The sequence below is a fragment of the Salvelinus sp. IW2-2015 genome, linkage group LG15 (genome assembly GCF_002910315.2).
Source record: "Salvelinus sp. IW2-2015 linkage group LG15, ASM291031v2, whole genome shotgun sequence".
Taxonomy (NCBI): Eukaryota; Metazoa; Chordata; class Actinopteri; order Salmoniformes; family Salmonidae; genus Salvelinus; species Salvelinus sp. IW2-2015.
In genome coordinates, this window is record NC_036855.1 from 26,054,535 (window position 1) to 26,082,510 (window position 27,976).

Consider the following 27,976-nt stretch of genomic DNA (forward strand, 5'->3'; position numbering starts at 1 on the left):
GTATGAAGTATAAAAAAAACTAAACATAGATGATTTAGTTCAATAGCTGAGAATAAAAACGGACCTCTATAGAAATAGGTCCTACCTTGCTCTAAATAGTTGAAAGCAGATTATTCAGTCGACGTTCCTATCGGTCCTAGACTATGGCGACATCATCTATATGAACACAGCTGCCACTTCATTAAAGCTGTTAAATGCAGTTTATCAGTGTACTGCGCTTTATTACAGGTGACAATTGTTATACTCATCACTGCATTCTCTGGCAGAAAGTTGGTTGGCCCTCTGATGTCACGTAGGTTGATACAATGCCATGTTGTCTTTTAAGTTCCACTTTACCTAACATCTTTACTAAACTTTAGACATACGAGTTACCACACCCGGTCTCAGGGATGGTTAACTGGAAATTCCTTTGGTCTCTACCGAGTTAGGAAAATCAGCTTTTAGTTCTTGCACATTTGTGGATCTTCAAAATGTTCTTAAATGTGATGTTCTGGTGCCTCCGGGGAAATTCAGAAAGCTGATTGAGAACATCATTACTGATGAATGTGTTTTTTTTACCTTGTTTTTCTTTCTGCTTGTATTTTGTATTTATATTGATGTGTGTATTTTGTGTAATTTCTGTAATTCAGGGCTCATCTGTAAAAAAGAGGCCGTGTTCTCAGTATGACTCCCTGATTAGAGAGTTACATTTTCTTAAAAACATTTATTGTGAAGGTGTAAACCTGACTGACTCGCTTTACTCATATACAGACCTAATGGAGTCTGGAGTGACAGACTGTATGTGTGTAAGTTCTCGCCTCCATCTGATGGGCTCAGTACTGTACACACCATTCTCTCTCCTCTAAGATCTATCTATCCCATTTCCATGGAGACAGCCGGCATCTGAAGTGCAGCATGCTCCTTTCACAGACAGACAGACGAGGTGCCAGACATTAACACATGATTGATGAGACTTAAACACGGTTTCATTTCAGAAAAATCATTTATTCCAGATCCAAATTGCGTTATCACACTTCTAAACACCATATCACCAGGGGTGGAATCGGGGAGAATATGTGTAAACACTGTTCCCAGAGTGAATTCCTTAGTGATTATTTTCCCAACCCCCCCCCTCCACAACATTACCCATCTGTATATTATGATCCTCTGCTAGGCTTGCCTGTAGACGAGGCTGATCATATACACACAGCCAGCCAGCGAGGGGTACATCCGGGGGGGTCGGGGGGGCAAGACCTGGCACACTTCCCCATTCTAGACTACTGAACAAGGAGTCATGTCTGTTTTACACCTTACATTTCTATCTGATCACCCTGTAACATTGCTCCCCCCTGAGCAAGCCCCTGGCAGCCCATAGTCAGGCTGGCAGTAAGGCAGGTTACATGCTGTACAACATGCTGTACAATCATATCACTGCTGTTGTTCCTGCTGCTGCGTCATACCATAGTACTCCGGAATATATGGCTGCATCTCAAATGGCACCCAATTACCTATATAGTGCAATACTTTTGACCAGAGTCCCATAGGTCCTGGTCAAAACTAGTGCACTATAAAGTGAATAGGGTGCCATTTGGGAGACGCTCTGAATAAATGACTAATAACCAAGTGTGCTTCTACAAAGCATAGAAGACAAGGTGGTTTTTCCTAAGGCTAATTGATAAGTTGAGTGTATTTGGCACAAACAATAAAAGCACTTTTAGCCAATTCAACCATTCTACCTTCAGTCATAGCAGGCCATGTAACTGATGGGTTGATCCCCTGGCATTCAATATGGGCAATTTAATACTGGTATGTAAAATCTTCCTCCACATGCACCACTGGGGATGAACTTAAAAGAGCTCTAAATAACTTAAACATCACGAGTTATAATCTCCATCATTAAATGTTGATCACAGAGAATAAGTGAAATCAGTGGCACTGGTTTATGGTAATGTCTGAGTTTGTTTCTCATACTAACTCTAATTCATAATTGTCATCCAGCACTTGCAACATCAGCCATAGGCAAAATGTGAAGGAACCTGCTCAAGTAATTAAAAATAAAAGGTAACACCCTTTAAGAAAAAAAAGCTAATTCGCAGCAAATAGATCTGTGGCGAGAGGAGAGAGAGGAAGCCGAACAGAGAGAGTAAGGGCTCTATTTAATCAGATCCGATTTAGCCGACATCCGGTCATTTTGACAGTGTCTGAGGTGGAACTGCTTTATTGCTGTCAAATCCACAAGTGGCTCCTGGCATTATACCTAAAGCAGGCATTACCAGTAAGAGAAATCCCATGCAGCCTTTTTACAAGATCAAACACTGGAATGTGAGATGCAAGATAGAAATCCTTATTATTTTATTTAATGATTTTCAATTTGAGCGTAATTATTTCTATATAGCCTAGACCTTTTCGTTCTGAACTAATGCGAGTGGGACTGGTGTGGCTTCGTGACAATGATCAAGAGCAGCTACTCACCGGTTTGACAGCTCCAACGCAGTTACACTTCACACACGGCCAAAACATCAGCTATGCGGTTGTCGGCTATTGCCAGATAACGCTTGATCTGATTGAATCTATGCCTAAGTATCACACTCTAATAAACTAGACCTTTAACTGATAAACTTATAGTTGTGCCACAATCACTAGCAGTCAAATCATGTTCTTTGTTGAGATCCAGTCCATTATGGCTATCAGTCCAGCTCCAGCATTCGATGGCTAGTAGCCTACTAGCATATCGGTGCACATCTCAAATGACACTATATTCCCCATGTAGTTCCCTACTTTCACCACAGGATAGACTGCTGTTTCTAACTTTTCCTGTTTAGCATACTGTGTTACAGTGCTAGCCGATGCTAACTGGCGCTGCTATCGTATGATGTTGAGGTATCCTTGGTCTGGGTAGAGGAGGTTGACCAGCAGAGAAAGGAGGCAAGGTCCATCTCTAAGACAGTGTCCTGGGTAGTAGATGAACTGGACAGCTTTTCCTATTGAGTCCTTTAGGTCAGCATACTGTTTACTGCTGGGCATGGACTCCAACACAACCAGAGCCTAGAAACACACATGAAACACACAAGCTGAGCAACTCTGTGTGTGTGTGTGTGTATATATGTATGCGTGTGTATGTGTGTGTACCTGTTGTGCTTTAGCAGTCAGCTGCTGGTCGGTGCTGGGCTGGAGGCGGACCTGGTCCTCTGAGGGAATCTGGACTGAGAGAAACGCAGACAGACTGCGCACCACCACCCTGAACCTAAACATGCACACACCGGAGTTACCAAAAGAATCACACAGTAAACACCGATGGTGAATATACAGTGTTTTCAGAAAGTATTCAGACCCCTTGACTTTTTCCACATTTTGTTAGGTTACAGCTTTATTCTAAAGTTGATTGGATTTTTTATTTTATTTCCCCCCTCAATCTACACACAATAACCCACACTGACAAAGTAAAAATAGGTTTTCAGAAATGTTTAAAAAAACATATAAAAAAAAGAATCACATTTACATAAGTATTCATTCCCTTTACTCAGTACTTTTTTGAAGCACCTTTGGCATCAATTACAGCCTCGAGTCTTCTTGGGTATGACGCTACAAGCTTGGCACACCTGTATTTGGGGAGTTTCTCCCATTCTTCTCTGCAGATCCTCTCAAGCTCTGTCAGGTTGGATGTGGAGAGTTGCTGCATAGCTTTTTTAAGGTCTCTCCAGAGATGCTCGATCAGGTTCAAGTCCGGGCTCTGGATGGGCCACTCAAGGACATTCAGACACTTGTCTCGAAGCCACTCCTGCATTGTCTTGACTGTGTGCTTAGGGTCGTTGTCCTGTTGGTAGGTGGACCTTCACCCCAGTCTGAGGTCCTGAGCGCTCTGGAGCAGGTTTTCATCAAGGCTCTCTCTGTGCTTTGCTCCGTTCATCTTTCCCTCGATCCTGACTAGTTTCCCAGTCCCTGCCACTGAAAAACATACCCACAGCATGATTCTGCCACCACCATGCTTCACCGTAGGGATGGTGCGATGGTGCCAGATTTCCTCCAGACGTGACGCTTGGCATTCAGGCCAAAGAGAATCTTGTTTCTCCTGGTCTGAAAGTCTTTAGGAGCCTTCAGCTAAACTCCAAGCTGGCTGTCATGTGCCTTTTACTGAGGAATGGCTTCCGTCTGGGCACTCTACCATAAAGGCCTGATTGGTGGAGTGCTGCAGAGATGGTTGTCCTTTTGGAAGGTTCTCCCATCTCCACAGAGGAACTCTAGAGCTCAGTCAGAGTGACCATCGGATTCTTGGTCACCTCCCTGACCAAGGCCCTTCTCCCCTGATTACTCAGTTTGGCCGGGCGGACAGCTCTAGGAAGAGTCTTGGTGGTTCCAAACTTCTTCCATTTAAGAACGATGGAGGCCACTGTGTTCTTGAGGACCTTCAATGCTGCGGAAATGTTCTGGTACTCTTCCCCAGATCTGTGCCTCCACATAATCCTGTCTCGGATCTCCCTTCAACCTCATGGCTTGGGTTTTGCTCTGACATACACCGTCAACTATGGGACATTTATATAGACAGGTGTGTGCCTTTCCAAATCCACAGGTGGACTCCAATCAAGTTGTAGAAACATCTCAGGGATGATCAATGGAAACAGGATGCATGTGAGCCCAATTTTCAGTCTCATAGCAAAGGGTCTGAATACTTATGTAAATAAGGTATTTCTGTTTTTCTAAAAAACTGTTTTCGCTTTGTCATTATGGGGTATTGTGTGTAGATTGCTGAAGGTTTTTTACTTTATTTAATCCATTTTAGAACAAGGCTGTAACGTAACAAAATGTGTTAAAAGTCAAAGGGTCTGAATACTTTCCGAAGGTACTGTATATGTCCAGTATGTCTGTGAGTGTGAGTACCTGTTGGATAGTGGTGATCGGCGGCCCAATCCTATAGCCCCCAGCAGTCCTGAGCCGAGTCTCTCCTCTCCCATCTGAGAGAGCCGTGTCTGCAGCCTCAGTAGCCCCGCTACCACGGCTGGAACCTCCCCCAGACCCTGCTGCAGATGCTCCACATACACACACAGGGCCTTGTGCCACCAGAGGAACAACTTAGCCTCATCATAGGGACCACTGGGAGAGAGAAAAAACTATATTACCAACACACACACACAGAGAGAGAGACACACACACACGAGGGGAGGGGGGGGTCAGACCTGGGGAAGACCTGACTATTCCATGTGTTGAGTAGAGCGAGCGTCCTCTTCTCATTGGCCACTGTGTGTTCCGTGTTGAGGCGCTGCAGGATGTAAGCATAGAGTGTCAGGAAGCTGCCTCCTGATTGGCTCTCAGACAGGAAGTCGTCCACGGTCAGCTCAGGCACCTGCAGGGACGCCAACACAGGACCCCACCCGACACCCTCCTCTTCCGCTAGAGAGAGAAAAATGAAGAGAGACGGAGGGAGGGGAGAGCAAGCGATAGCGTGATGTTTTCACTGCATGTCTGAAATAAAATACATCTGTCCATCACCAGTACCCCCTGCTGACAAACCCTGACATAGACCCTCCCCTAAGACCTTCCTTGGTAAACCCCTCCCCATGGTTACTGTCTCCGTGGTTACCATGGGTGAAGTAAGCGGTGATGCAAGCCTCGGTGATGCGGGTCATGTGGCGTACAGACGCTAGGCAACGGGAGCAGGCTGTCAGGAGCGGCAGCACTGGGAAACCCTGCCCCTTCCTGTCCAGCCAGCCAATGACACGAGCTGCCAAGGCCTCGCCTGTAGACACGCCCACTCCGTTCAGCAGAGCCAACGAATCACAGAACAGACTAGAGAACGCCATGTGTCTCTGCTCCAAGCCCACCTCTACACACACAAGAGACACAGAGACAGAGGTTATTGATGAAGGTGATGATGATGAAGATGAATATGAAGAGTTCTTACCAGGTGGGTTGAAGGTGATGATGCTCTCCAGTAGTGCCTCTAACTGCGTCTCCAGGTTAGCCAGACTGATGCTACCACTCTGCTCCAGCGAGACCAGACACTGGACACACCAGCGCACACACACACCGGCCTTCAACGTCTCCTCCTACACAGAGAGAGAGGGAGATTAATGCATAAAATTTTGTCTGTGGTAATGAGAGAGACAGTCTGTCTATATTAGAGTGAGGAGAGATTGACTGTCTGTTAATGATAAAACTAGAGAAAGAGAGGGAGGGTGACATTCTGTTGTGTTCCCTCTTTCTCACCCAGTATGGCATCCCATGGGGGCGTGGCTGCAGCCCAGCAGCGCTGCGTAGTGATAGGAGCAGCGTCTGAGGGGCGGAGTCCGCGCTGAGCAGCAGAGCGTGAGGGTAGTGGGTGCCTACATATCCCATGATCCCTTGGTAGGAGGAATGGTCCACCTGGTGCCATGGCAGGGAGGCGGACTGGACCAACAGACTAAGGAGAGGGGAGTCCTGGAGGACAGAGGGAAAATAAGCTAAACCAGATGGGGAGTTAACAGAGCTACACACCAGTCATAATGAGGTAATACATGAAGAAATAAACAAAGCGAATACGAAGTTGTGTACAAACACAGCTATCCAGTGTCCTAATTCTCCCTCACCGGTTGGCTGAGAAGCTGCTCTTCTTTAGTGAGGAACACCAGCATGTAGAGTAGATAGACCAGCATCTTGTGTGAGTCTGTGTGTATGTTAGTGTTAGAGCTGGCCGGAGTTTGCAGGCTGTCACTCAGAACGCTGACCCAGTTGACCTTACAGAGGACTGCCCCTAGGAACAGGAAGCAGCTCTTAGGACTTCCTCTCTCCACCTGCAGAGGAACAGATTAACCTTGGGTAAAGAATCACTCTACACCTCCCTAATGCTACATCGCAGAGCACTACCCGCAAACAAGTCCTGTAGACTGTGATACTCAAAGTGTACAAGGAGTCCGTTTGTTTTAGGAATCCAATGAGTTGTGGGTTGAGGTTAGGGATTAAGGAGTCTGGGGTCAGAGTAAGGGGTCCGGGTCTTACATTGAACAGCTGTTCCATGAGGTGTGTATCGGGGTGCAGGTGTGTCCAGGGCAGGCTGCCGAGGTGTGTGTGGTAAAGGTAGAGGAGGTACTCTGGTGTACGAGGAGAGCTGCAGCTGTCACAGTACTGCATCAGACACAGCCACAGAGCTCCACGCTGCCCGGGGAGGAGGCGGTCTGGAACACACACACACACACACACACCTTAAATGCAGGCTCAAACACATGAATGACTTTCATTACATCTAACATCACACGTAAACCTCTGAACTTGTGGTGTAGTGTTTGGGTCAGCTGGGTGTAGAGATCCACAAGACAGCCTGCAGCGCTGGCATCTGACTCCAACCAGGGATAACACCTCGGATTACTGAGAGAGACAGAAAGGAGGAGAGAGTAAGAGAAGATAGGAGAGAGCGTTAAAATATTATAGTCCAAACAGCGCAATGCCACAGGCCTGTAGTTTTGTTAGCGTTATGCAAGGCAAAGTAAGAAAGGGGGGAGTGAGCACAGTGGCAAAGATGGAGAAGAAGAGAGAAATAGACGGGGGGATAGAGAGGTGTGTTTACCTGACATCGTCTGTCTCCAGAACCAGGATCCAGGGCTTAAACAGCCGGACCATCTTACCGTGTAGATCCTGCAGGGCTGAGAGAGACAGAAAGAGGAAGAGATGAGAGGTGGGGAGGAGGAGATATTTCAACAGCGACTGGGGGGGGGGGGGAGCAGAATGTCTTAGTGAAAAACAGCCTAAACTGTGTCTGGTACCTTTCAGCACTCTGGCTCCCCCTAGTGGCTCCCTGGCGCAGGCGCTGAGCTGCAGGTCGATGAGGTAGCCAACCAGATATCCGCAGAACGTGGTGACCTCACTGACGTATGGCGCCCAGGCGGAGTAAAGGCCAAAGCTACGGAGGTCCGACTTACTGAGACGACAACGCTGAAAATACTCACACAGCCAATCAACCGTCTCCTCCACCTGAGGAGGGCCAATCAAGAGACAAGGCAGGGTTAAATAAACTGGACTGGAAATGAACAGTATTGAATATGAAGATTTAGGGAGGACTTTCAGCACTCACCTGCTGAGGAGAGAGTGTGATGGGGGCTTGGCTGGGGGAGATGGATGTGGGTTTGGGGGTATCTGCGGTCCCGGAAGGCTCTGCTGTGGGTTTGGTTTTGCAGGGAAGAGGAGAGACGCCAAGCACACACAGAGTCACCCTCCAACACTCTGGGCTCAGCAACTGCTCTGTCGAACCTGACAATGACACACACAAGCACACGTTCGACGTCCGCACACACGTTGCACGTTGAAGTCCGCAATAAGAGATAACAAACAAACAGTCTTACTGGTCATGAGCAGGCGCAGACAGTCGCTGTAGTGGTCAGGGAAGTGGTGTCTGAGCAACAGGGTCCAGTGTCGTGTGAAGAGGTGAAAGGGCGTGAGGAGGTCAGCCTCGGGGTCACGGCCACAGGAACACAGAGCAGTGTGGACCAGCTCTACCAGTCTGCTACGCTCCGAGAACACTGGCTCGGCCTTACTCAGCCACGCACTCAGGTCAAACTACACAGGGAGAGAGAGAATCTGGTCATCTTAACACAGGAATACCACAGGCCTCCAGTTCTCTGTGTGATGTGTTGAGGTGGAAGTGTGGAAGTGTGTGTTCTGTGTGGGTGGTGTGTGTAGCTGTTGTGTATGTTTCTGAAGGTTGCGGCTGACCTTAGTGAGCAGCATGAAGATGACGTCAGCGCTGTCAGGGTGCAGTGATGTCACCACTTCCTTGTAGAGAGAGACAAGCTGATTGGGTGCTGCGTTTGGGGTGAAGAAGGGGGAGAGGAGGGGACACAGACGTCTCTGCTCCAGGATAGTGCTGAGGACACGCCCGCACTCTGCCTGGTTGCCCTGGATAAAAACCTACACACACAAACTGGATTAACACCTACACAAACTGGATTAACACCTACACACAAACTGGATTAACACTTACACACAGTCACGTCCTATGTGTATGAAATTAGTTTGTGGGTGTGTGTGTGTGTGTGTGTGTAGTACCTGTCCCAGTATCTCGACGCAGGAAGAGAGGTACTGGCGAGTGGGTGGGTGGCGGAGTGTGTCCTCACAGACGAAAGAGACCACCTTGTAGAAGGCAGCCACTCCTACACTCTGCACTGCTGCCGTCGGCTTGGCCTTGTACAAATTCACCAGAGCACTACACACACCCATACATTTTTTTACTTTATGGCACATATGACTATCAACAATTCTAATTGAGAAATAATTGATACAGGTATGGTGTGTGTACTGACGTAATGAACTTCTCAGTGTGTACTGCAGCCTGGGCAAGGCTCTGAGGGGGAGGAGTCTTGGCTTCCGTCTGCAGCTGCTTAATGTCGCTTCTCAGAGACACGATCTGAGTCTCCACTGCTTCCTGCTTCTGTACACACTCACACTGCACACACACAGAGACGGGAATGAGGGGAAGAGGGGAGGAGGATGCATGTTTACAAAAGGAACACCATGTGAGAATGCTATTCATTGACTACAACTCAGCGTTCAACACCATAGTGCCCTCAAAGCTCATCACTAAGCTAAGGACCCTGGGACTAAACACCTCCCTCTGCAACTGGATCCTGGACTTACTGACGGGCCGCCCCCAGGTGGTACGCTGATCCTCAACACGGGGGCCTCTCAGGGGTGCGTGCTCAGTCCCCTCCTGTACTCCCTGTTCATTCATGACCGCACGGCCAGGCATGACTCCAACACCATCATTAAGTTTGCTGATGACACAACAGTAGGCCTGATCACCGACAACGATGATAAAGCCTATATGGAGGAGGTCAGAGACCTGGACGTGTGGTGCCAGGACAACAACCTCTCCCTCAACGTGATCAAGACAAAGGACATGATTGTGGACTACAGGAAAAGGAGGACCGAGCACGCCCCCATTCTGATCGACGGGGCTGTAGTGGAGCAAGTTGAGAGCTTCAAGTTCCTTGGCGTCCACATCACCAACAAACTAACATGGTCCATGCACACCAAGACAGGTGTGAAGAGGGCATGACAAAACCTATTCCCCCTCAGGAGACTGAAAAGATTTGGCATGGCTTCTCAGATCCTCAAAAGGTTTTACAGCTGCACCATCGAGAGTATCCTGAGTCTGACAAGTTGCATCACTGCCTGGTATGGCAATTGCTCGGCCTCCGACCGCAAGGCACTACAGAGGGTTGTGCGTACGGCCCAGTACATCACCGGGGCCAAGCTTCCTGCCATCCAGGACCTCTATACCAGGCGGTGTCAGAGGAAGGCCCTAAAAATTGCCAAAGACTCGAGCCACCCTAGTCATAGACTGTTCTCTCTGCTACCGCACGGTAAGCGGTACCGGAGCGCCAAGTCTAAGTCCAAGAGGCTTCTAAACAGCTTCTACCCCCAAGCCATAAGACTCCTGAACAGCTAATCAAATGGCTACCCAGACTATTTGCAGTTCCTGCCCCCCCCCCCTCTTCTACGCTGCTGCTACTCTCTGTTATTATCTATGCATAGCCACTTTAATAACTCTACCTACATGGTTTCAAATCAAATCAAATTTTATTTGTCACATACACATGGTTAGCATGTTAATGCGAGTGTAGCGAAATGCTTGTGCTTCTAGTTCTGACAATGCAGTAATATCCAACGAGTAATCTATCCTAACAATTTCACAACAACATGTACATATTACCTCGACACCGGTGCCCCCACACATTGACCCTGTACCGGTGCCCCGCTATTGTTATTTACTGCTGCTCTTTAATTATTTGTTATTCTTATCTCTTACTTTTTTTGTATTTTCTTAAAACTGCATTGTTGGTTAAGGGCTTGTAAGTAAACATTTCACTGTAAGGACTACACCTGTTGTATTCGGCGCATGTGACAAATACCATTTGATTCGATTATTTGAACAGTCAGTTAATCATCCTTTCCCTTTCTTATCCCTCATAATCACCCTTTCTTAGTGGAATTTTCAAGCAGAATCAGCCCATTCTGAAAATTAAATCAAAACAGAATATAAAAGTCCTACCGTGACAGTGATGTGTGCCGCTCCCTGGCAGGGCTGGCCCCCCCTCTGCCCTCTGCACTCAAGCGCCATGGTAACCTGCTCTGGCCTGTTCCTGTAGAGTAGAGGAAGACTCTCCAGCAGCTCTGACTCCAACGCCACCTGCTGGGCCTCCCGAGACACTGCAAACCTAAACACACCAAGCACACTGTGAGCCATGTCCCAAAACATCACATACAGGTATACATCAATGGAATGACGGTTGGTGTGTGTGGGTGTGTGTACCTGGCCTGCTCCTGCAGACAGCGGAGGTCCTGCTGTAGGAGAGTGGAGGCAGCAGCAGGGTCAGCGAGGCAGGCGGAGGGGACCTCTGGTACCGGAGCTCTCTGTGATTGCAGCTCAGGGAGCGGCCGAGGGATAGCGTGCTTTTGCAGGTTAGACTGGATACGCTTCCTCGCTACACACACACAAAAGGGTTACAACAACAACAATAACAAGGCCGCTTGGTTTGTTAGCACTAGAATCATTTCCAATGTACACCCTACCTAAAAGCGAGCGATCGCTTTGTGCACAAGTAAGATCAGGGATATTGCCCCTGTGTATTGAAACAGGTCGGTGTAATGGTGAAATGTAAGAGGAAAGACTAATGTAAATAGTGACCTTGATGAAATAAAGAATGAAATTAATTTGATCCTCTATTGCCCTTTCTATCATGATATACGCTTGTCCTTACTCCAGAAAGCCCACCAGATATACCCTGGAATTATGTGCCTGAGCCATGAGGAAAAACTGAAATGTTCTTTTCTGTCAATTATGTATTTCCATTTGCAGAATCTTTTGATAAAGCCTGGAATAAAAGAAAAAGGTTGACCTATAATTAAATTATACAAATATTTTGTTCCCACATAGCGAAGGGCACCTATGTATATACACTGCTCAAAAAAATAAAGGGAACACTTAAACAACACAATGTAACTCCAAGTCAATCACACTTCTGTGAAATCAAACTGTCGCACTCTTCGGAAGCAACAACTGAGACAATAATTTCACATGCTGTTGGTGCAATGGAATAGACAAAGGTGGAAATTATAGGCAATTAGCAAGACACCCCAATAAAGGAGTGGTTCTTGCCGGTGGTGACCACAGACCATTCTCAGTTCCCATGCTTCCTGGCTGATGTTTTGGTCACTTTGAATGCTGGCGGTGCTTTCACTCTAGTGGTAGCATGAGACGGAGTCTACAACCCACACAAGTGCTCAGGTAGTGCAGATCATCAAGGATGGCACATCATGCGAGCTGTGGCAAGAAGGTTTGCTTGTGTCTGTCAGCGTAGTGTCCAGAGCATGGAGGCGCTACCAGGAGACAGGCCAGTACATCAGGAGACGTGGAGGAGGCCGTAGGAGGGCAACACCACAGCAGCAGGACCGCTACCTCCGCTTTGTGCAAGGAGGAGCACTGCAGAGCCCTGCAAAAATGACCTCCCAGCAGGCCACAAATGTGCATGTGTCAGCATAATGGTCTCACAAGGGTCTGAGGATCTCATCTCGGTACTAATGCAGTCCAGGCTACCTCTGGCGAGCACATGGAGGGCGTGTGGCCCCACAAAGAAATGCACCCCCACACCATGACTGACCCACCGCCAAACCGGTCATGCTGAGGATGTTGCCAGGCAGCAGAACGTCTCCACGGCGTCTCCAGACTCTGTCACGTCTGTCAACATGTGCTCATGTGCTCAGTGTGTAACTGCTTTCATCTGTGAAGAGCACAGGGGCGCCAGTGCGAATTTGCCAAACTTGGTGTTCTCTGGCAAATGCCAAACGTCCTGCACGGTGTTGGGCTGTAAGCACAACCCCCACCTGGTGGACGCGGGCCCTCAATACCACCTCATGGAGTCTGGTTCTGACGCGTTTGAGCAACACATGCACATTTGTGGCCTGCTGGAGGTCATTTTGCAGGGCTCTGGCAGTGCTCCTCCTTGCACAAAGGCGGAGGTAGCGGTCCTGCTGCCTGGGTTTGTTGCCTCCTACGGCTCCTCACGTCTCCTGATGTACTGGCCTGTCTCCTGGTAAGCGCCTCCATGCTCTGGACACTAGCTGACAGACACAGCAAACTTCTTGCCACAGCTCGCATTGATGTGCCATCCTGGATGAGCTGCACTACCTGAGCCACTTGTGTGGTTGTAGACTCCGTCTCATGCTCCACTAGAGTGAAAGCACCCGCCAGCATTCAAAAGTGACCAAAACATCCAGCCAGGAAGCATAGGAACTGAGAAGTGGTCTGTGGTCACCACCTGCAGAACCATCCTTTATTGGGGGTGTCTTGCTAATTGCCTATAATTCCCACCTTTTGTCTATTCTCATTTGCACAACACGCATGTGAAATTTATTGCAATCAGTGTTGCTTCCTAAGTGGACAGTTTGATTTCACAGAAGTGTGATTGACTTGGAGTTAATTGTGTTGTTAAGTGTTCCTTTATTTTTTTGAGCAGTGTAGATTGTAGTGGCTGTGCTCTCACATGATCTCTCCGTGTGAGACTTGGTTCCACGCCTTCCGTGTATTTTTTCTGTATTTAACTGTATTTATTTGTGTTATTTTTAGTGCTCTAGGGATAATAATTATTGCTTGGATAACCTTATTTACTATTATATATGGGTTTATTTTTTTCCACTCTTAACCTGCTGCATCCTGCTCACAGAACACCGGAAAGAATTATCACTGTGAATTATTGTAATGTGTCAATTAATCCCATAAGGAATGGGCTGCCAACCAGGCGAGTTGACACAAGAATAAACGTCATTAATCAGTCACAGAAACTGCTATGTGCTGAGGCTGTGTTCATTGCGTGTACCTGCGCTGGGGTTGGTATAGTCAGTGAGGCAGGGTTGTTTGCTCTGTATAAGGGGTTCATTCTTCACTTTGTCCCAGAGATCCAGCACCTCCCTCTCATCATACTGGACACGTCCTGGTCCACATCTCCACCCACAGCTCCTACATCAACCAAATACAATAATGATAACATCTAGCAAGCAATACAATATGATACATCTAACAAGCAATACATCTAGCCACCAATACAATGATACATCTAGCAAGCAATACAATACATTAGCCACTACACAATATGAATACATCTAGCCACCAATACAATAGATACATCTAGCCACCAATACAATAGATCAACTAGACCAATACAATATGATACACGCCTACATATGCACACCACAATACAATATGAATACAACTATGCACCAATACAATATGATACATTGCCACAATACAAATGAACAACTAGCCACCAATAACAATGAATCATCTAGCCACACCAATACAATATGATACATCTAGGCCACCAATAACAATATGATCATCTAGCCACCAATTACAATATATACAATCTAGCGACCAATAACAATATGATACATCTAGCCCACCAATACAATATATATAATCTACCCAACAATACATGCACATACCATGATACATCAGCGCAATACAATATGATCATCTAGCCACCAAAATACAATAGTGATACATCTAGCACAATACAATAGATACATCTAGCCACAATAAATATGATACATCTAGCAAGCAATACAAATGGAATACATTAGCAAGCAATACAATAGATACATCTAGCAAGCAAATTACAGATATGATACATCTAGCCAATACAATATGATACATCTAGCAGCCGATACAATACGATATCACCTAGCAAGCAATACAAAGATACATCTAGCAACAATACAATACGGATACATCTAGCCACCAATTGATACTCTAGCACACAATTAATGAAAAACATCAGCCACCTACAATATGATACATCTAGCCACCAATACAATAATGATACATCTAGCCACCAATACTATGATACATCTAGCCACCAATACAATATGATTACATCTACAGCAATACCAGAACCACCACAATCATATGATACATCTAGCCCCAATACAATATGATACATCTAGCCACCAATACAATAGATACATCATTCACCAACACATATATCAACCAATACGACACATCTATCAACCATACGACACGCCTACAACCAATAGACACGTCTATCACCAATACGAACTCTATCACCAATACGACACGTATATCAACCAATACGACACGTATATCAACAATACGACAATTATCAACCAATACGACACATCTATCCACCAATCACGACACATCTATCAAGCAATACAACATTACAACAATCTATCAGCAATACAACATTACACATCTATCAAGCAATATAATATGACATCTATCAAGCAATATAATATGACATCTACAGTGGGAGAAAAGTATTGATACACTGCCGATTTTGCAGGTTTTCCTACTTACAAAGCATGTAGAGGTCTGTAATTTTATCATAGGTACACTTCAACTGTGAGAGACGGAATCTAAAACAAAAATCCAGAAAATCACATTGTATGATTTTAAGTAATTAATTAGCATTTTATTGCATGACATAAGTATTTGATACATCAGAAAAGCAGAACTTAATATTTGGTACAGAAACCTTTGTTTGCAATTACAGAGCTCATACGTTTCCTGTAGTTCTTGACCAGGTTTGTACACACTGCAGCAGGATTTTGGCCACTCCTCCTCCATACAGACCTTCTCCAGATCTTCAGGTTCGGGGCTGTCACTGGGCAATACGGACTTTCAGCTCCCTCCAAAGATTTTTTCTATTGGGTTCAGGTCTGGAGACTGGCTAGGCCTCCAGGACCTTGAGATGCTTCTTACGGAGCCACTCCTTAGTTGCCCTGGCTGTGTTTTTTCGGGTCGTTGTCATGCTGGAAGACCCAGCCAACCCATCTTCAATGCTCTTACTTGGGGAAGGAGGTTGTTGGCCAAGATCTCGCGATACATGGCCCCATCCATCCTCCCTCAATACGGTGCAGTCGTCCGCCTTTGCAGAAAAGCATCCCAAGAATGATGTTTCCACCTCCATGCTTCACGGTTGGGATGTGTGTTTGTGGTTGTACTCATCCTTCTTCTTCCTCCAAACACGGCGAGTGGAGTTTAGACCAAAAAACTCTATTTGTCTCATCAGACCACATGACCTTCTCATTCCTCCTCTGGATAATCCAGATGGTCATTGGCCAAACTTCAGACGGTCCTGACTGCGCTGCTTGGCAGAGGGACCTTGCGTGCACTGCAGGATTTTAATCCATGACGGCGTAGTGTGTTACTATTGGTTTTCTTTGAGACTGTGGTCCCAGCTCTCTTCAGGTCATTGACCAGGTCCTGCCGTGTAGTTCTGGGCTGATCCTCACCTTCCTCATGATCATTGATGCCCCACGAGGTGAGAGTTCTTGCATGGAGCCCCAGACCGAGGGTGATTGACCGTCATCTTGAACTTCTTCCATTTTCTAATAATTGCGCCAACAGTATTTGCCTTCTCACAAGCTGCTTGCCTATTGTCCTGTAGCCCATCCCAGCCTTGTGCAGGTCTACAATTTGATCCCTGATGTCCTTACACAGCTCTCTGGTCTTGGCCATTGTGGAGAGGTTGGAGTCTGTTTGATTGAGTGTGTGGACAGGTGTCTTTTATACAGGTAACGAGTTCAAAACAGGTGCAGTTAATACAGGTAATGAGTGGAGAACAGGAGGGCTTCTTAAAGAAAAACGAACAGGTCGGTGAGAGCCGGAATTCTTACTGGTTGGTAGGTGATCAAAATATGTCATGCAATAAAATGCAAATGAATTACTTAAAATATACATAGTGATTTTCTGGATTTTTGTTTTAGATTCCGTCTCTCACAGTTGAGTGTACCTATGATAAAAATTACAGACCTCTACATGCTTTGTAAGTAGGAAAACCTGCAAAATCGGCAGTGTATCAAATACTTGTTCTCCCCACTGTATCAAGCAATACAATATGACACATCTATCAACCAATACATCAAAGGCAAAGCAGAGGCAACAGTGGCAAGGAAAAACACACGACACACACACCTGTTGCTTGTGCATGACCTTGGCCAGTCTTTGGGGGTCATACTGTGGTGGGAGAGAGGGCAGATACACTTCCTTCTTCTGAAGAGTCTCATCGTCCAACCACACGGCAAACACACCAAACAGCCTGTGAACAACCAATCAGATCAGCCTGGGAAACAGCCCGTCACAAAGGGGAGGGGCTAGTAGCTCTACGTACCTGACCAGCTCTGTGTGTATCTGTGGGGAAGTGAGGAAGAGATGTGGAGGGGAGTTGGGGCGGTCCTCTCCCTGGCTGGGGGTGTATGTTGGGAGCACCCTCAGGGCCTGGCTGGCGGRGTGGTGGAAGTCAGACACCTCCTGTAGTCTCTGTCTCAGATCTCTCAGTAACACCGCCTGAGACGAGCCCTGGAAGAACCGACGACCAATACAGCCCCCTGCATCCAGACTGCAGACACCAGAAACAGGGGGACACAGAACATTACTGAATTTATACCAGCCTAGAGCAGGGTTCTCCAAGTGGGGTCCGTGGTCAAATCTCAAAATAAATAAATAAACTAACAGATTAAACTAATTTGGGCCAAAAGAACCGTGGAATAAGTTTAGAGGGTGTAGTACAATGTAATATTATTCATCTACAATTTATATTCTTAACCCTGGGCAACATGGGCCTGGGAGGCTCACAGGGATATCGGTATCCACAGTAGTCCACCAAGTATTTCCCCAATTGATTCATTTGTTTACATAAATGCACTGTAACTTAAGCTGTAAAACTCCCAAGTTCTCTCTCTGCCACATCGACAAATGTGTAGAATTGCAGGAAATGATCTTGTAAACTGCAACATTCTCTCACTGATGTCAAGACGCAGGACTCTAAAATGTTAATTCCCAGGGCCAGAGACTGGGTTCGTCCAGCCACGCACCGCCGAAGTCATAGAACCACTGGCCTAGAGGTTATGGTGTGTGTGTGTGTCGTACCCATACTCAGGTCCTGGCTGTCTCAGGTAGAGCTGCAGGAACCTCTGCCAGACGAGGGGGAGTAGCGGGTGGTCAGGGGGTGTGGACAATGCCTGACACGCCCACCTGTACACCTGCAGCCGCTGCAGAGATGGAGCCACTGGGAGCTTCAACCGCTGCTGGGCCTTCTGTCTCACACAGACACAAGAAACACAAAGATAGTGAAACACAAACACTATGTATCTCAGATTAAGGCTTATAACTCTCTCATAGTTGTATTGTTCTGCTGGTCAGGTGAGAGGTTGGAGTGTGTGTACCTTCAGAGCCTGGTCAGGTGAGAGGTTTGGATCAGACAGTAGTTCATGCTCCACACAGCGTCTCAGCTGAGAATCCTCCTCAAACATCCCCTCCATGTTCAACACCAGCCACGCAAACCACACCTAAACACACACAGTTATCATTTCACATACAAACCACACCCACGCAGACTTTTAGTTTAGGTGTGGTTTTTAGCAGAATTTTTGGGAAAACGCAGCAAAAATGTTTTATTTTGTTTCACACAGAATGACAGCACGGATATGACAAGATAGATAGGACTGAGGTTAATGTTCTCACCTCCCCGCTCAGCGATTGGCCCTCAATGAATGAGGGTGTGGCATTTCCAGAAATCCAGCCAACCAGGGAAGAGAGCAGACCCCGGTCTCCATGGTAACCTAAGGCAATCTACAGAGGGGTGAAAGAGAGCATCACAGATTGATCTACAGTGTGTGTGTGTGTGTGTGTGTACTCTTTCTTCACAGAAAAAGAACACACACTGATCAAAATAAGCATAACAGCTGAAATATATGGGGCTCTACCATCTTCTGTCTGTGTGTGTGTGTACCTTGTGCTGCTGGTACAGTAATCTCTGTACACACTCCTCCTGGTGGTGTGTGAAGGCGGAACGACAGAGCTGATCCATCAGGAATAGAACGGTCCTGTCTCGGTACCACAGGTTCTGCTGGGTTAGAATTCCCACCCAGAACTCTAGAACAGCTGCCGGACCAACACGACCTGGCCTAGAACTCTCCACCACGTGAGTCTGAAAGAGAAAAAACACACACACACTCATCGTGAAGAGATTCATGGACTGTTCAGAGGCAGGAACATCCACTTCTACAGCTGGCCAAACTACTGATCTGGTTAACCCCATGTTTCACACCAGTTCTGATGTATTAGGTGTGTGTACATACCTGTATGACACTGTTGAGCAGGCGTACCATGTCCCCATAGGTGCCTCCAGTGAAGAGTGGCGCCACCCTGTGGGTGACCTGCTGCGTTACACCCTGAGGACACACACCGTCGCACTGCAGGAACAACTGGACACAGCCCACAAACCTGGCACAGAGAGAGGAAGAGAGAAACATATATCGTAGTCCAAACATAGCAATACCACAGCCCTCCAGTTGTGTGAGACTTTAGTGGGATTTTAAGGTTTCGTTTAGGCAGGGGTAAAAGATACTGAAAGTTAACTGTAGAAGCTGAGCGGGCAGAAAAGAGGGAGGATGTTGTCCAGTACAGAAGAATTGGGTCTAGGACATAGTGTGTATCTCTTACTGTGTGTTCTTCAGCAGGTAGAAGCTGAGAGGGTAGGTAGGAGGGAGGATGTTGTCCAGGAGATGGACAGCAGCTCTCAGATGTTGAGACTGAATCAGGTTCTTCAACAGATCCACTCCCTCTGTGCAAAACACCTCCAGACTGGGATAAGACAGACAGAGACAGAGACAGAGAGACAGAGAGACAGACAGAAATAGATGTTACACATAATAGTACAGAGAGAGACTTTAAACACATGTGCAGTGTGTCTGTATGTAACTGTGCTGTGGTCCTCACCAACCGGCTAGAGGGCTCATAGGGATAGTGACTTTGCACTCTGTGCCGGTAACCGCACCTTGCTTCACTGACCTGTAATACTAATAACTGCACTATACTGCTTTTGCACCATGTACACTTCTTCACAAGACAGTACACACACACACACACACACACACACATCCCTCACTCTGCATGTATAGATATATCCCCACTGTAAATTGTAACGTTATATCCTCACTGTAGCTCAGCCTATACTCTAGGGTTTTATGATTACTGTATTTATATTGTATATTCTGTATGTCGACTTTGTGTACATTTCTCTGTCTGTATTCTGTTTGTACATTTGTCTATTGCTGGCAGCACCTGTTCATTAAGTCTAATTCCACGTATGTGGAAATGTACTTGGCGAATAAAGGGATTCTGATGTGAGAGAGAGAGCAGATGGTCATACCTGTGTCCTACAGATGTCATGGCGATGGCCAGGTAGCAGCCAATGGGAAGGCCCGCCTTTACGGCCCTTAGAACAGGGTGCATGTTGGGGGCGTGCGTGAGCTCCGGAGAGGGGTTAGGGGCAGAGCCGGGGGTGGACCAAGCTGCTTGAGGATACTGGGTGTTGCCATGGAGCTTCAGCCTTAGCAACAGTTGCCAGGCCCACTGGCTGAAGGAAGCCTCAGGAGACAGACCCAGACGGAGAACACTAGCCAGGTAGGACACCTGATCGACAGAGAGATGTGTGTTAACCTCAGAGATGAGACGGGTGTATGATGTGCACTAATGTGTGTGTTTGCGTTACCTGTTTGATTCCCTCTGAGATGAGTCCATTGTATGGCTTGTCTGTGAGGTATTTCTGATAGGCTTCTGCCACCAGCAGAGCAACTTCACTGTGGAGAGAGGAGGGCAGGGCCAGAGTCCCATCCTACAAGACACACGCACTCAACATTACACGCTGTACACACTCAAACTCAATGAAGGGTTAGGTGTGTGTAGTACCTGTGTGTAGCCCCAGTCCAGTCCTTCCAGTAGAACACAGGCCAGGCTGTTCTCCACAGCAGAGAGGGGGTGTTGGAGCAGCCAGCCACCGATCACACACACTTCCTCCGGGCTAGGACGCCACAGGAACAGGGGCAGCTCCTTACTGAGGTACAGTGCCACCTAACATACACAAGGCTAATCAACATGCAGGTGTACTTAACCCAACCACCTCTTTTACACTTGAAGTCTTCATCCCCATCCTTTCCACAGCAACCCCAGGTGTTGACAGACGCCACGCGCACACACGCACACNTACTGTGTGTTGCCATGGAGCTTCAGCCTTAGCAACAGTTGCCAGGCCCACTGGCTGAAGGAAGCCACAGGAGACAGACCCAGACGGGGGAACACTAGCCAGGTAGGACACCTGAGAGGCAGATGAAGATGTGAGTGTGTGTTACTCTCTGAGATGAGACTAGTGCAGTGGCATTCAAAACTTTTTCAGTGAGGACTGATTATCCTCCACAATTTCTGGGGACCCCATTTTTTTTCACAAGATTTTATCACGACCCCACCCCAAATTTAATGACAACCTTAAAATCATAACATTTTGATTTTTACATCAACAAATAACCTTCAATTCATTGCCTTTTCATCTATCAAAATTTAAATAAACCAATAAATACATTTACTAAATACAATTGCATTTTTCAAATGACCTTTCTCAAAAATGTTTGTATATTGTCCCATACAATAACCTGTACTCTTAATTTGTTTTTCCTAAAACAAATTATGTTTTTTGATGACATTTTTTGGCGACCCCACTGCAGTTCCCCCACGACCTCGACTTTGAATACCACGGGACTAGTGTGTGTGCTTTACCTGTTTGATTCCCTCTGAGATGAGTCCATTGTATGGTTTGTCTGAGGTATTTCTGATAGGCTACTGATAGCTGCTGATCTGCTAAAAGCAGAGCAACTTCATTGTGGAGAGAGGAGGGCAGGGCCTGAATCCCATCCTATAAGACACACACACTCAACATTACACACTGTATACAGTCAACACACTAAAATACACACTCAACACAGTCAAATTCAATGTAGGGTTAGGTGTGTGTGGTACCTGTGCATAGCCCCAGTCCCTCCAGTATAACACAGGCCAGGCGGATCTCCACAGCAGAGAGGGGGTGTTGGAGCAGGCAGCCCCCGATCACACGCTTCTTCTGGGCTAGGATGCCAAAGGCACAGGGGCAGCTCCTTACAGAGGTATAGCGCCACCTTCATACAAAGGTCTCAGACCAGGTTAATCATCATGGAGGTTTACTTAACTGAACCACCTCTGTTACACTTGAAGTCTTCATCTGCCTACTTTCCACAGCAACCTCAGCCGCTGACAGAGGTCACGCACACACTTACCATGCCCACTGTCTCTATGGRCTCTCTGAGTCTGTCCAGCAGGACTGAGATGATGTAAGGATGAGCGGTTGCTATGGCGGCCAGCAGCTCCCGCCCCACCTTCGAGTAGGTTTCCCTGGTAGACACACTGACATAGGACACCTGGAGGCAGGGATGGAAATAAAGGGTGACCTGCAGTAGAAACTGGCAGCCGGCTTTGCTGCGACCTCTATTCATTCCGTGTGAAAAATGATGTGCGTGTTACCTGGAAGACGAGGAGAGCTATCGTGGTAACGAAGGTGGGGTCAGAGTGGTGGGTGGGCATGGCCATGTGAGCTAGCGCCGTGAGGAGAGAGATTCCATCAGAACTGTTGACGTCACACAGCCATTTCTCAAACCTCTCCTGGTGACTCGGCTCTGCAATACACGTTAGTACTTCATTAACGTACGGTTCCTGTGCTGACACACTGTGTATGTGTGTGAATGTATGATATTGAGCTCTATTCTGTGTTGTTGTTGTTTTAGTACATTGTGTTTTTGGAAAAAGTACTTGATGAATACCAGTCATTCCTATCATCATTGTGTATGTGTGTGTGTGTACCTCTGAGGGCCTGTAGGCAGGTGTATGTGTTGTCTGTAGAGTTGAGTGTGTCCGGTGCAGCGGTCTCTGCACACTGCATCACGTACAGAACTCTCCACAGCATGGAACTGGACAGGGTTCCATAGGGCATCTCTGACATGAACAGCCAGATACCCAACCTAGGAGAACACACAGTCAGATAATACACAAACACTTTACACACTCTCCTTCTCTCACACACAAGTATGCACGCACTCCCCAATCAATATTCTTACTGCCTTGTAAGAATAGACAGCCAAAAACATGACATTTCTTCCCCCTCGCACCTCTTGTTTCTAAGGACGTGTAGTACAGCTCTGAGGAACAGATGGTCGTATTCTAGCTGCAGTTTCTCCAGAGAGATGGTACTGGGCCGAGCTGGACCAGCAACACTCACATACTGGGCCCAGTGATCACTGACGTAACACACCGTCATCCTGCAGGGAGGGAGCGCACAGGAGGCAGCGGTTACACACCTTTACAAAACACATCTAGACCTACATCTAAAATGTACTGCGTGTGGGTGTCTTACCGTATGGTGTGTCCGATGCGTTTGACTAGCTGGCGGTAACGAGCGCTGTCGTAGGTGTTCAGACCCACAGCTAGCAGCTCGATCAGTGACGAGGCAAACGCAAACACACGCATCATCTTCTGACTGGAGCAGGCCTTGGGCTCATAGACACCTAGATAAAGAACATCCGTTATAAAATGGTAGGACAGTCACACAGCTACACACACATCTGAAGCCAAGAAGCAGGCACCAGAATAACAGAATTACCACGTCAGTCAAATACATGACAACACACGCGCGCACGCATACACACACAGCATCACTTTCGTGAAATGTCAGGACTTTTTGGAGTGTAAAAATATTTGACCATTAAAAATCTTATTGTCCCTAATCCTAACCTAACCCCTTAACCTAACCCCCAAACCCTAACCCTTAAGCTTAAAATAGCACTTGAACAAATTCAGGTCCTGACTTTTCAGAAAAGTTATTGTTTTCATACCTTTTCAGGACATTCGGGTGAAATGTTCGGACATTGGGATCCTGATAATGTAGGAAAACAAGTACACACACACACACACACACACACCCTTCTTGCTCATCTCCAGCAGGTGTGTGAAGAGCTGTTGGAAGGGGAACTGGGATAGCAGAGAGATCAGGTCCTCTTCACAGAGTAACAACCAGCTGCTCTCTGGATCCTCATCCTGAAAAACACACATGCACATCAGCAACCTTACAACACTTCTACCAACGCTCCTAGGGTCAACTTCCCTGAAATACCACACACACCAACACATGCATGCACACACACACAGTTACCTCCTCTCCACCTTCATCCACTAGGGTCCAGTTGCCAGACTCGGGGCCGGAGGCTGCAGCACTCTGACTCTCACAGGGCTTCATGTGGCTCATGAACTCAGCCCGGTGCCTAAAGATGAAAGGTCAACAATCAGAGAGAAAAACCCATAGGGAGCTAACTTGAAATGTTGAAAAATCACATAAATAGGTAAGGATTAGAGATGAAAGGTCAAGGTTAGGGCTACCTGACTGGAGACATGAGGGTGGTGACATGTAGGGTTAGGGGTCAGGGGCCAGAGTGAGAAGTTAGGGTTCTTTACCGAACTGGAGACATGAGGATGGTGACATGTAGGGTTAGGGGTCAGGGGCCAGAGTGAGAAGTTAGGGTTCTTTACCGGACTGGAGACATGAGGATGGTGACATGTAGGGTTAGGGGTCAGGGGCCAGAATGAGAAGTTAGGGTTCTTTACCTGACTGGAGACATGAGGATGGCCAGAGCCTGCATGAACTGCTGTACTCCTGAGGGGTTTCCCAGGACCTGGATCTGAAACACACACCCCCAAGCATGTTTTAGTTAAGACTGCTAACTTCACCTGGCAATGATGCCATTGTTAGCCGAATATGATAACCTGCCAAAAAGCATACAGAAATAGTGGAGTGAGCCTTCATTCATAAACCAGGCCTACTTTTGAGGAAATCAAAACAATAAACAAACTAGATAGAGGGTGTGTCTCACCTGTAAGAAGGCTGCAGCCCACTTGCCCACTCCTGCAGAACAGCACAGCAGATGGTTCAACAGGTAGAGGTGTTCTCCTGATCCCCCCACACGCAGTAACACTGCCACCTATACACAACACACACACCACAGCATAGCATGACTAAACTACACAACAGGTGGGACAACAGGTACTGCTGTACCAGGGCTAGTGTTGAGGTTTACTGTGTGTGTCTGTGTGTGTACCAGTCTCTGCAGCCAGAGGTGGATGTCTGTCTGGAACTGCGTGTCATCCAGGACTCTCCGTGTGAAGCTGAAGAGAACACTGATGCTCTCCTTCAGAGGGAGGAGGGAGCTGGGCTGGCTCTGGGTACCACACATATCTACAATACACACACATACACTTGACTAATTAAACAAAGAAACACACTAAACATGTGTACAATATGGTAAATATGAAATGAAATCCCACTTGTGCGTATATGTATGTACGGTGTGTGTTCTCACCGTGGAGCAGGCAGTGTAAGTATGACTCCACCTGAAGACGTGACAGCAGGGCTGTGTATGCGTGCAGCGCCACCTTCTGGTGCAGGAGTTCAGAGCGGGCCTCGAACAGCTTCCGCAGCTCCACCAACACAGCCTCACTGAAGTCAGCCTGCTGGAAGCGGTGGTAGCCATACACCTTAGACTGGTCCCCACACACACCCTGGAGAGAGAGAAAGAAAGGGTGTAAAGAGAGAGATGAAGAACAGAAGTGTATTGTATAACTTTGTAGCTTCTGTGTTATGTGCTAAGTCGTAAACTAACAGAATCTATTTAACCACATACCTGAAGTGTGAGCTGTTCATCTCTGAAGCTCCAGAGTCGGTTCTGTGTGGTGTTACAGTCGGAGGTGTGTGTGTGGAGCTGTGTGTGTGCGTGTGTCAGCTGTCTGCGGCAGCGCCAGTAGTTCTGCAGGAGTTCTGTCAGCTCGTGGCCTTCCTGCCGGGCCAACACTGCGAACCGGGCTGCACACACCTCCACCCCCTCCACCCACACACACATCCCCCCACCCGGCTCCCACACACTCAGCTGCTCCAATGAGAATGCCTTCAGGAAAAACACAAGACAGTCGACACTATAAATAAATATTATTCACCATTATTTTGTAACATAGATAGCTTTGTAATATAAAGCGGTTCGATCCCACAATGGGTTATAGTAAGTGTGTGGTTACCTGTAGTTCTGGGCTGGGCTGGGGTAGTTCAGGGTACAGTCTGGTCCTGGAGCCCTCAGATGGAGCTAGTTCCACAACAGGCTCCAGACTGGGAGGACACTCCTGCTCCCCTAGAGGCAGAACAGCAGGGCCCCTTGTCGCACAGGCCCGCAGAGCCTCCTCATGCAGCTGCATCAGGGAGCCCTCCTCCAGTGTGGGTAGTGAGGGGTAGAGGGCAGGGGCGCTGGGGGCCAAGGGTGTCTCAAGCGTCGTAGATATGCAGGCCTGAGTCTGGATGTGGGTTTTGTTCTGGGTCTCTCTCCCCACCTCAGTGCTCGGTGGTTCAGCTCTGAGCTCAGCCCCTTGGGCCTCTCCTCTCCCCTCATCCCTCTTCTCTGGCTCTGTCTCAGAGGGCTTTTCTAGTGTCTGGGGTGAGATTGATGATGATGTTTGTGATAATGTGCATGATGAAAGTGTCTGTGATGCTGGTAATGATTCCTCTGATGTCTGTGGTAATATCTGTGTTGATGGTTGTGATGTCTCTGATAAAGTCTCTGATGCCTCTGCCAGGCCCTGTTGTTGCTCTGTCCCCCCGTAGGGCAGACTGAGGGGGATGTCTGTGAACTCAGAGCTGGGCGGGGCAGCAGCACCAGCTTCTTCATCACAACCAGCAGAGAGAGCTGTGGGACTCTTCACTCGTCCACTCTGCCTCTGTTTCCTGTCCTGTTGGGGTAACACACAACAGTAGTCTGACTGGTTGTTACTCATGAATAATGACAGGGTAATACATACTATCATATGCTTTAACCATCATTTGATAAACAGACAGTAGTCTGCCCTCAGGGACATACAGGAGTGTACTGTACATACCTGAGACCTGCTACTGGTCTTGGACTTCTTTTGTCTCACAGCCTCCATCTGTCATATCCTTCACACCTTGTTCCTCTCACCACATTCACCCTAAGGCTTCTAAGGGGAGAAAACAGTGGGTCTGTTAAATGGGAGCACAACAGTCAACTCACAGTCTTTGGTACATTATTATTTTCTAATCTCACATTAGCCAGCTTGGTCCTGGCTGCCAACACAGGGCCAAATGATAATCCTGTCATTCATGCGTCAGCAAAACAACACCACTCACTTACTCACGTGACTACTGATGATAAACAAGGACCTAGATGTCTGTGTTATCTTTACATGAAGGCGGTTCTTGTTAGCAAATAGGCGTGGTTTCAGACCAGTCTCGAGCTGTATAGGGTAAGTGTTAGCTATTTAGAGTTAGCTAGTGTCGGGAAAACGAAACACATCCACCCCTCTCCTCGCATAGCAAAGCAATGGCTAGAGAGGGTGTAATGACAGTCGTCGGTCATCATGGCTAGCACAGTGTACCCCAGTTTACCTATCCCTGTCAGTTGATTCCAAATAAGCTCTGCCATCTAGCTATCTTAAACAAACTGGGGGAAACATATTGTCGTTAACGTTACTAGCTAGCTAGCAAGCAAGCTAGCTACACGTAGCGCTCTCGTGGAGTACGAAAACAATGATATAATATAGCTAGCTAGCACCAGTTTTTTTGGTGTAGCTAACGCTAGTTATAATGATCAGCTGTAAACTGTAGGCTAAACCCCTAAAAAAAATTACAATGCTACCTACCTACCTTTGTAAAACAATTTGATCAACGCCAGCGAAGTGACATTTGGCAACACATCAGCTGTTATTTGTTTTGCTCCAGGAAGGAACAGTTATCGCGATAATATTTCGTCACATGACTCCTGCACTATCTTTACGTAACACAAAAAGTGCCTACATCAAAGATGATGGATATACTGACAAGATACATGTCAATTCAATTCAATTGACTTTATTGACATGGCAAGTTAATTATTAGTTACATTGTCAAAGTATACATATAGAAAATATATATATATATTTATATATATATAAAAAATATATATATTTATATATAAATAAATGGTGGGACCAACAGCAATAATAATAGTAGTAGTGGACATGGGATTACCATTAACAACAACTACAACAACAATATTAATCAGAACA

The 27,976-nt window shown here is 47.0% G+C and overlaps 1 protein-coding gene across 1 annotated transcript; it reads right to left on the minus strand.

The window, feature by feature from the left end:
* Window positions 1–963: 963 nt before the first annotated feature.
* Window positions 964–27,665, minus strand: epg5 (ectopic P-granules autophagy protein 5 homolog (C. elegans)). Its single transcript, XM_070447057.1, is given in 47 exon segments — window positions 964–3,024; window positions 3,109–3,223; window positions 4,855–5,067; window positions 5,151–5,364; window positions 5,555–5,797; window positions 5,876–6,020; window positions 6,181–6,390; window positions 6,540–6,743; window positions 6,949–7,124; window positions 7,211–7,314; window positions 7,514–7,589; window positions 7,710–7,917; window positions 8,018–8,193; window positions 8,286–8,499; window positions 8,656–8,850; window positions 8,989–9,145; window positions 9,243–9,385; window positions 10,994–11,159; window positions 11,255–11,426; window positions 13,818–13,930; window positions 13,932–13,957; window positions 16,937–17,060; window positions 17,133–17,360; window positions 17,891–18,057; window positions 18,187–18,309; window positions 18,485–18,592; window positions 18,753–18,950; window positions 19,102–19,246; window positions 19,466–19,606; window positions 20,175–20,437; window positions 20,517–20,639; window positions 20,714–20,875; window positions 22,108–22,248; window positions 22,352–22,503; window positions 22,688–22,845; window positions 22,993–23,142; window positions 23,238–23,388; window positions 23,803–23,917; window positions 24,033–24,141; window positions 24,482–24,555; window positions 24,748–24,855; window positions 24,973–25,109; window positions 25,234–25,432; window positions 25,555–25,815; window positions 25,943–26,644; window positions 26,792–26,890; window positions 27,576–27,665. Coding segments are annotated over 46 exon segments (7,740 nt in total). The 5' UTR covers window positions 26,840–26,890; window positions 27,576–27,665; the 3' UTR covers window positions 964–2,841.
* Window positions 27,666–27,976: the final 311 nt, after the last annotated feature.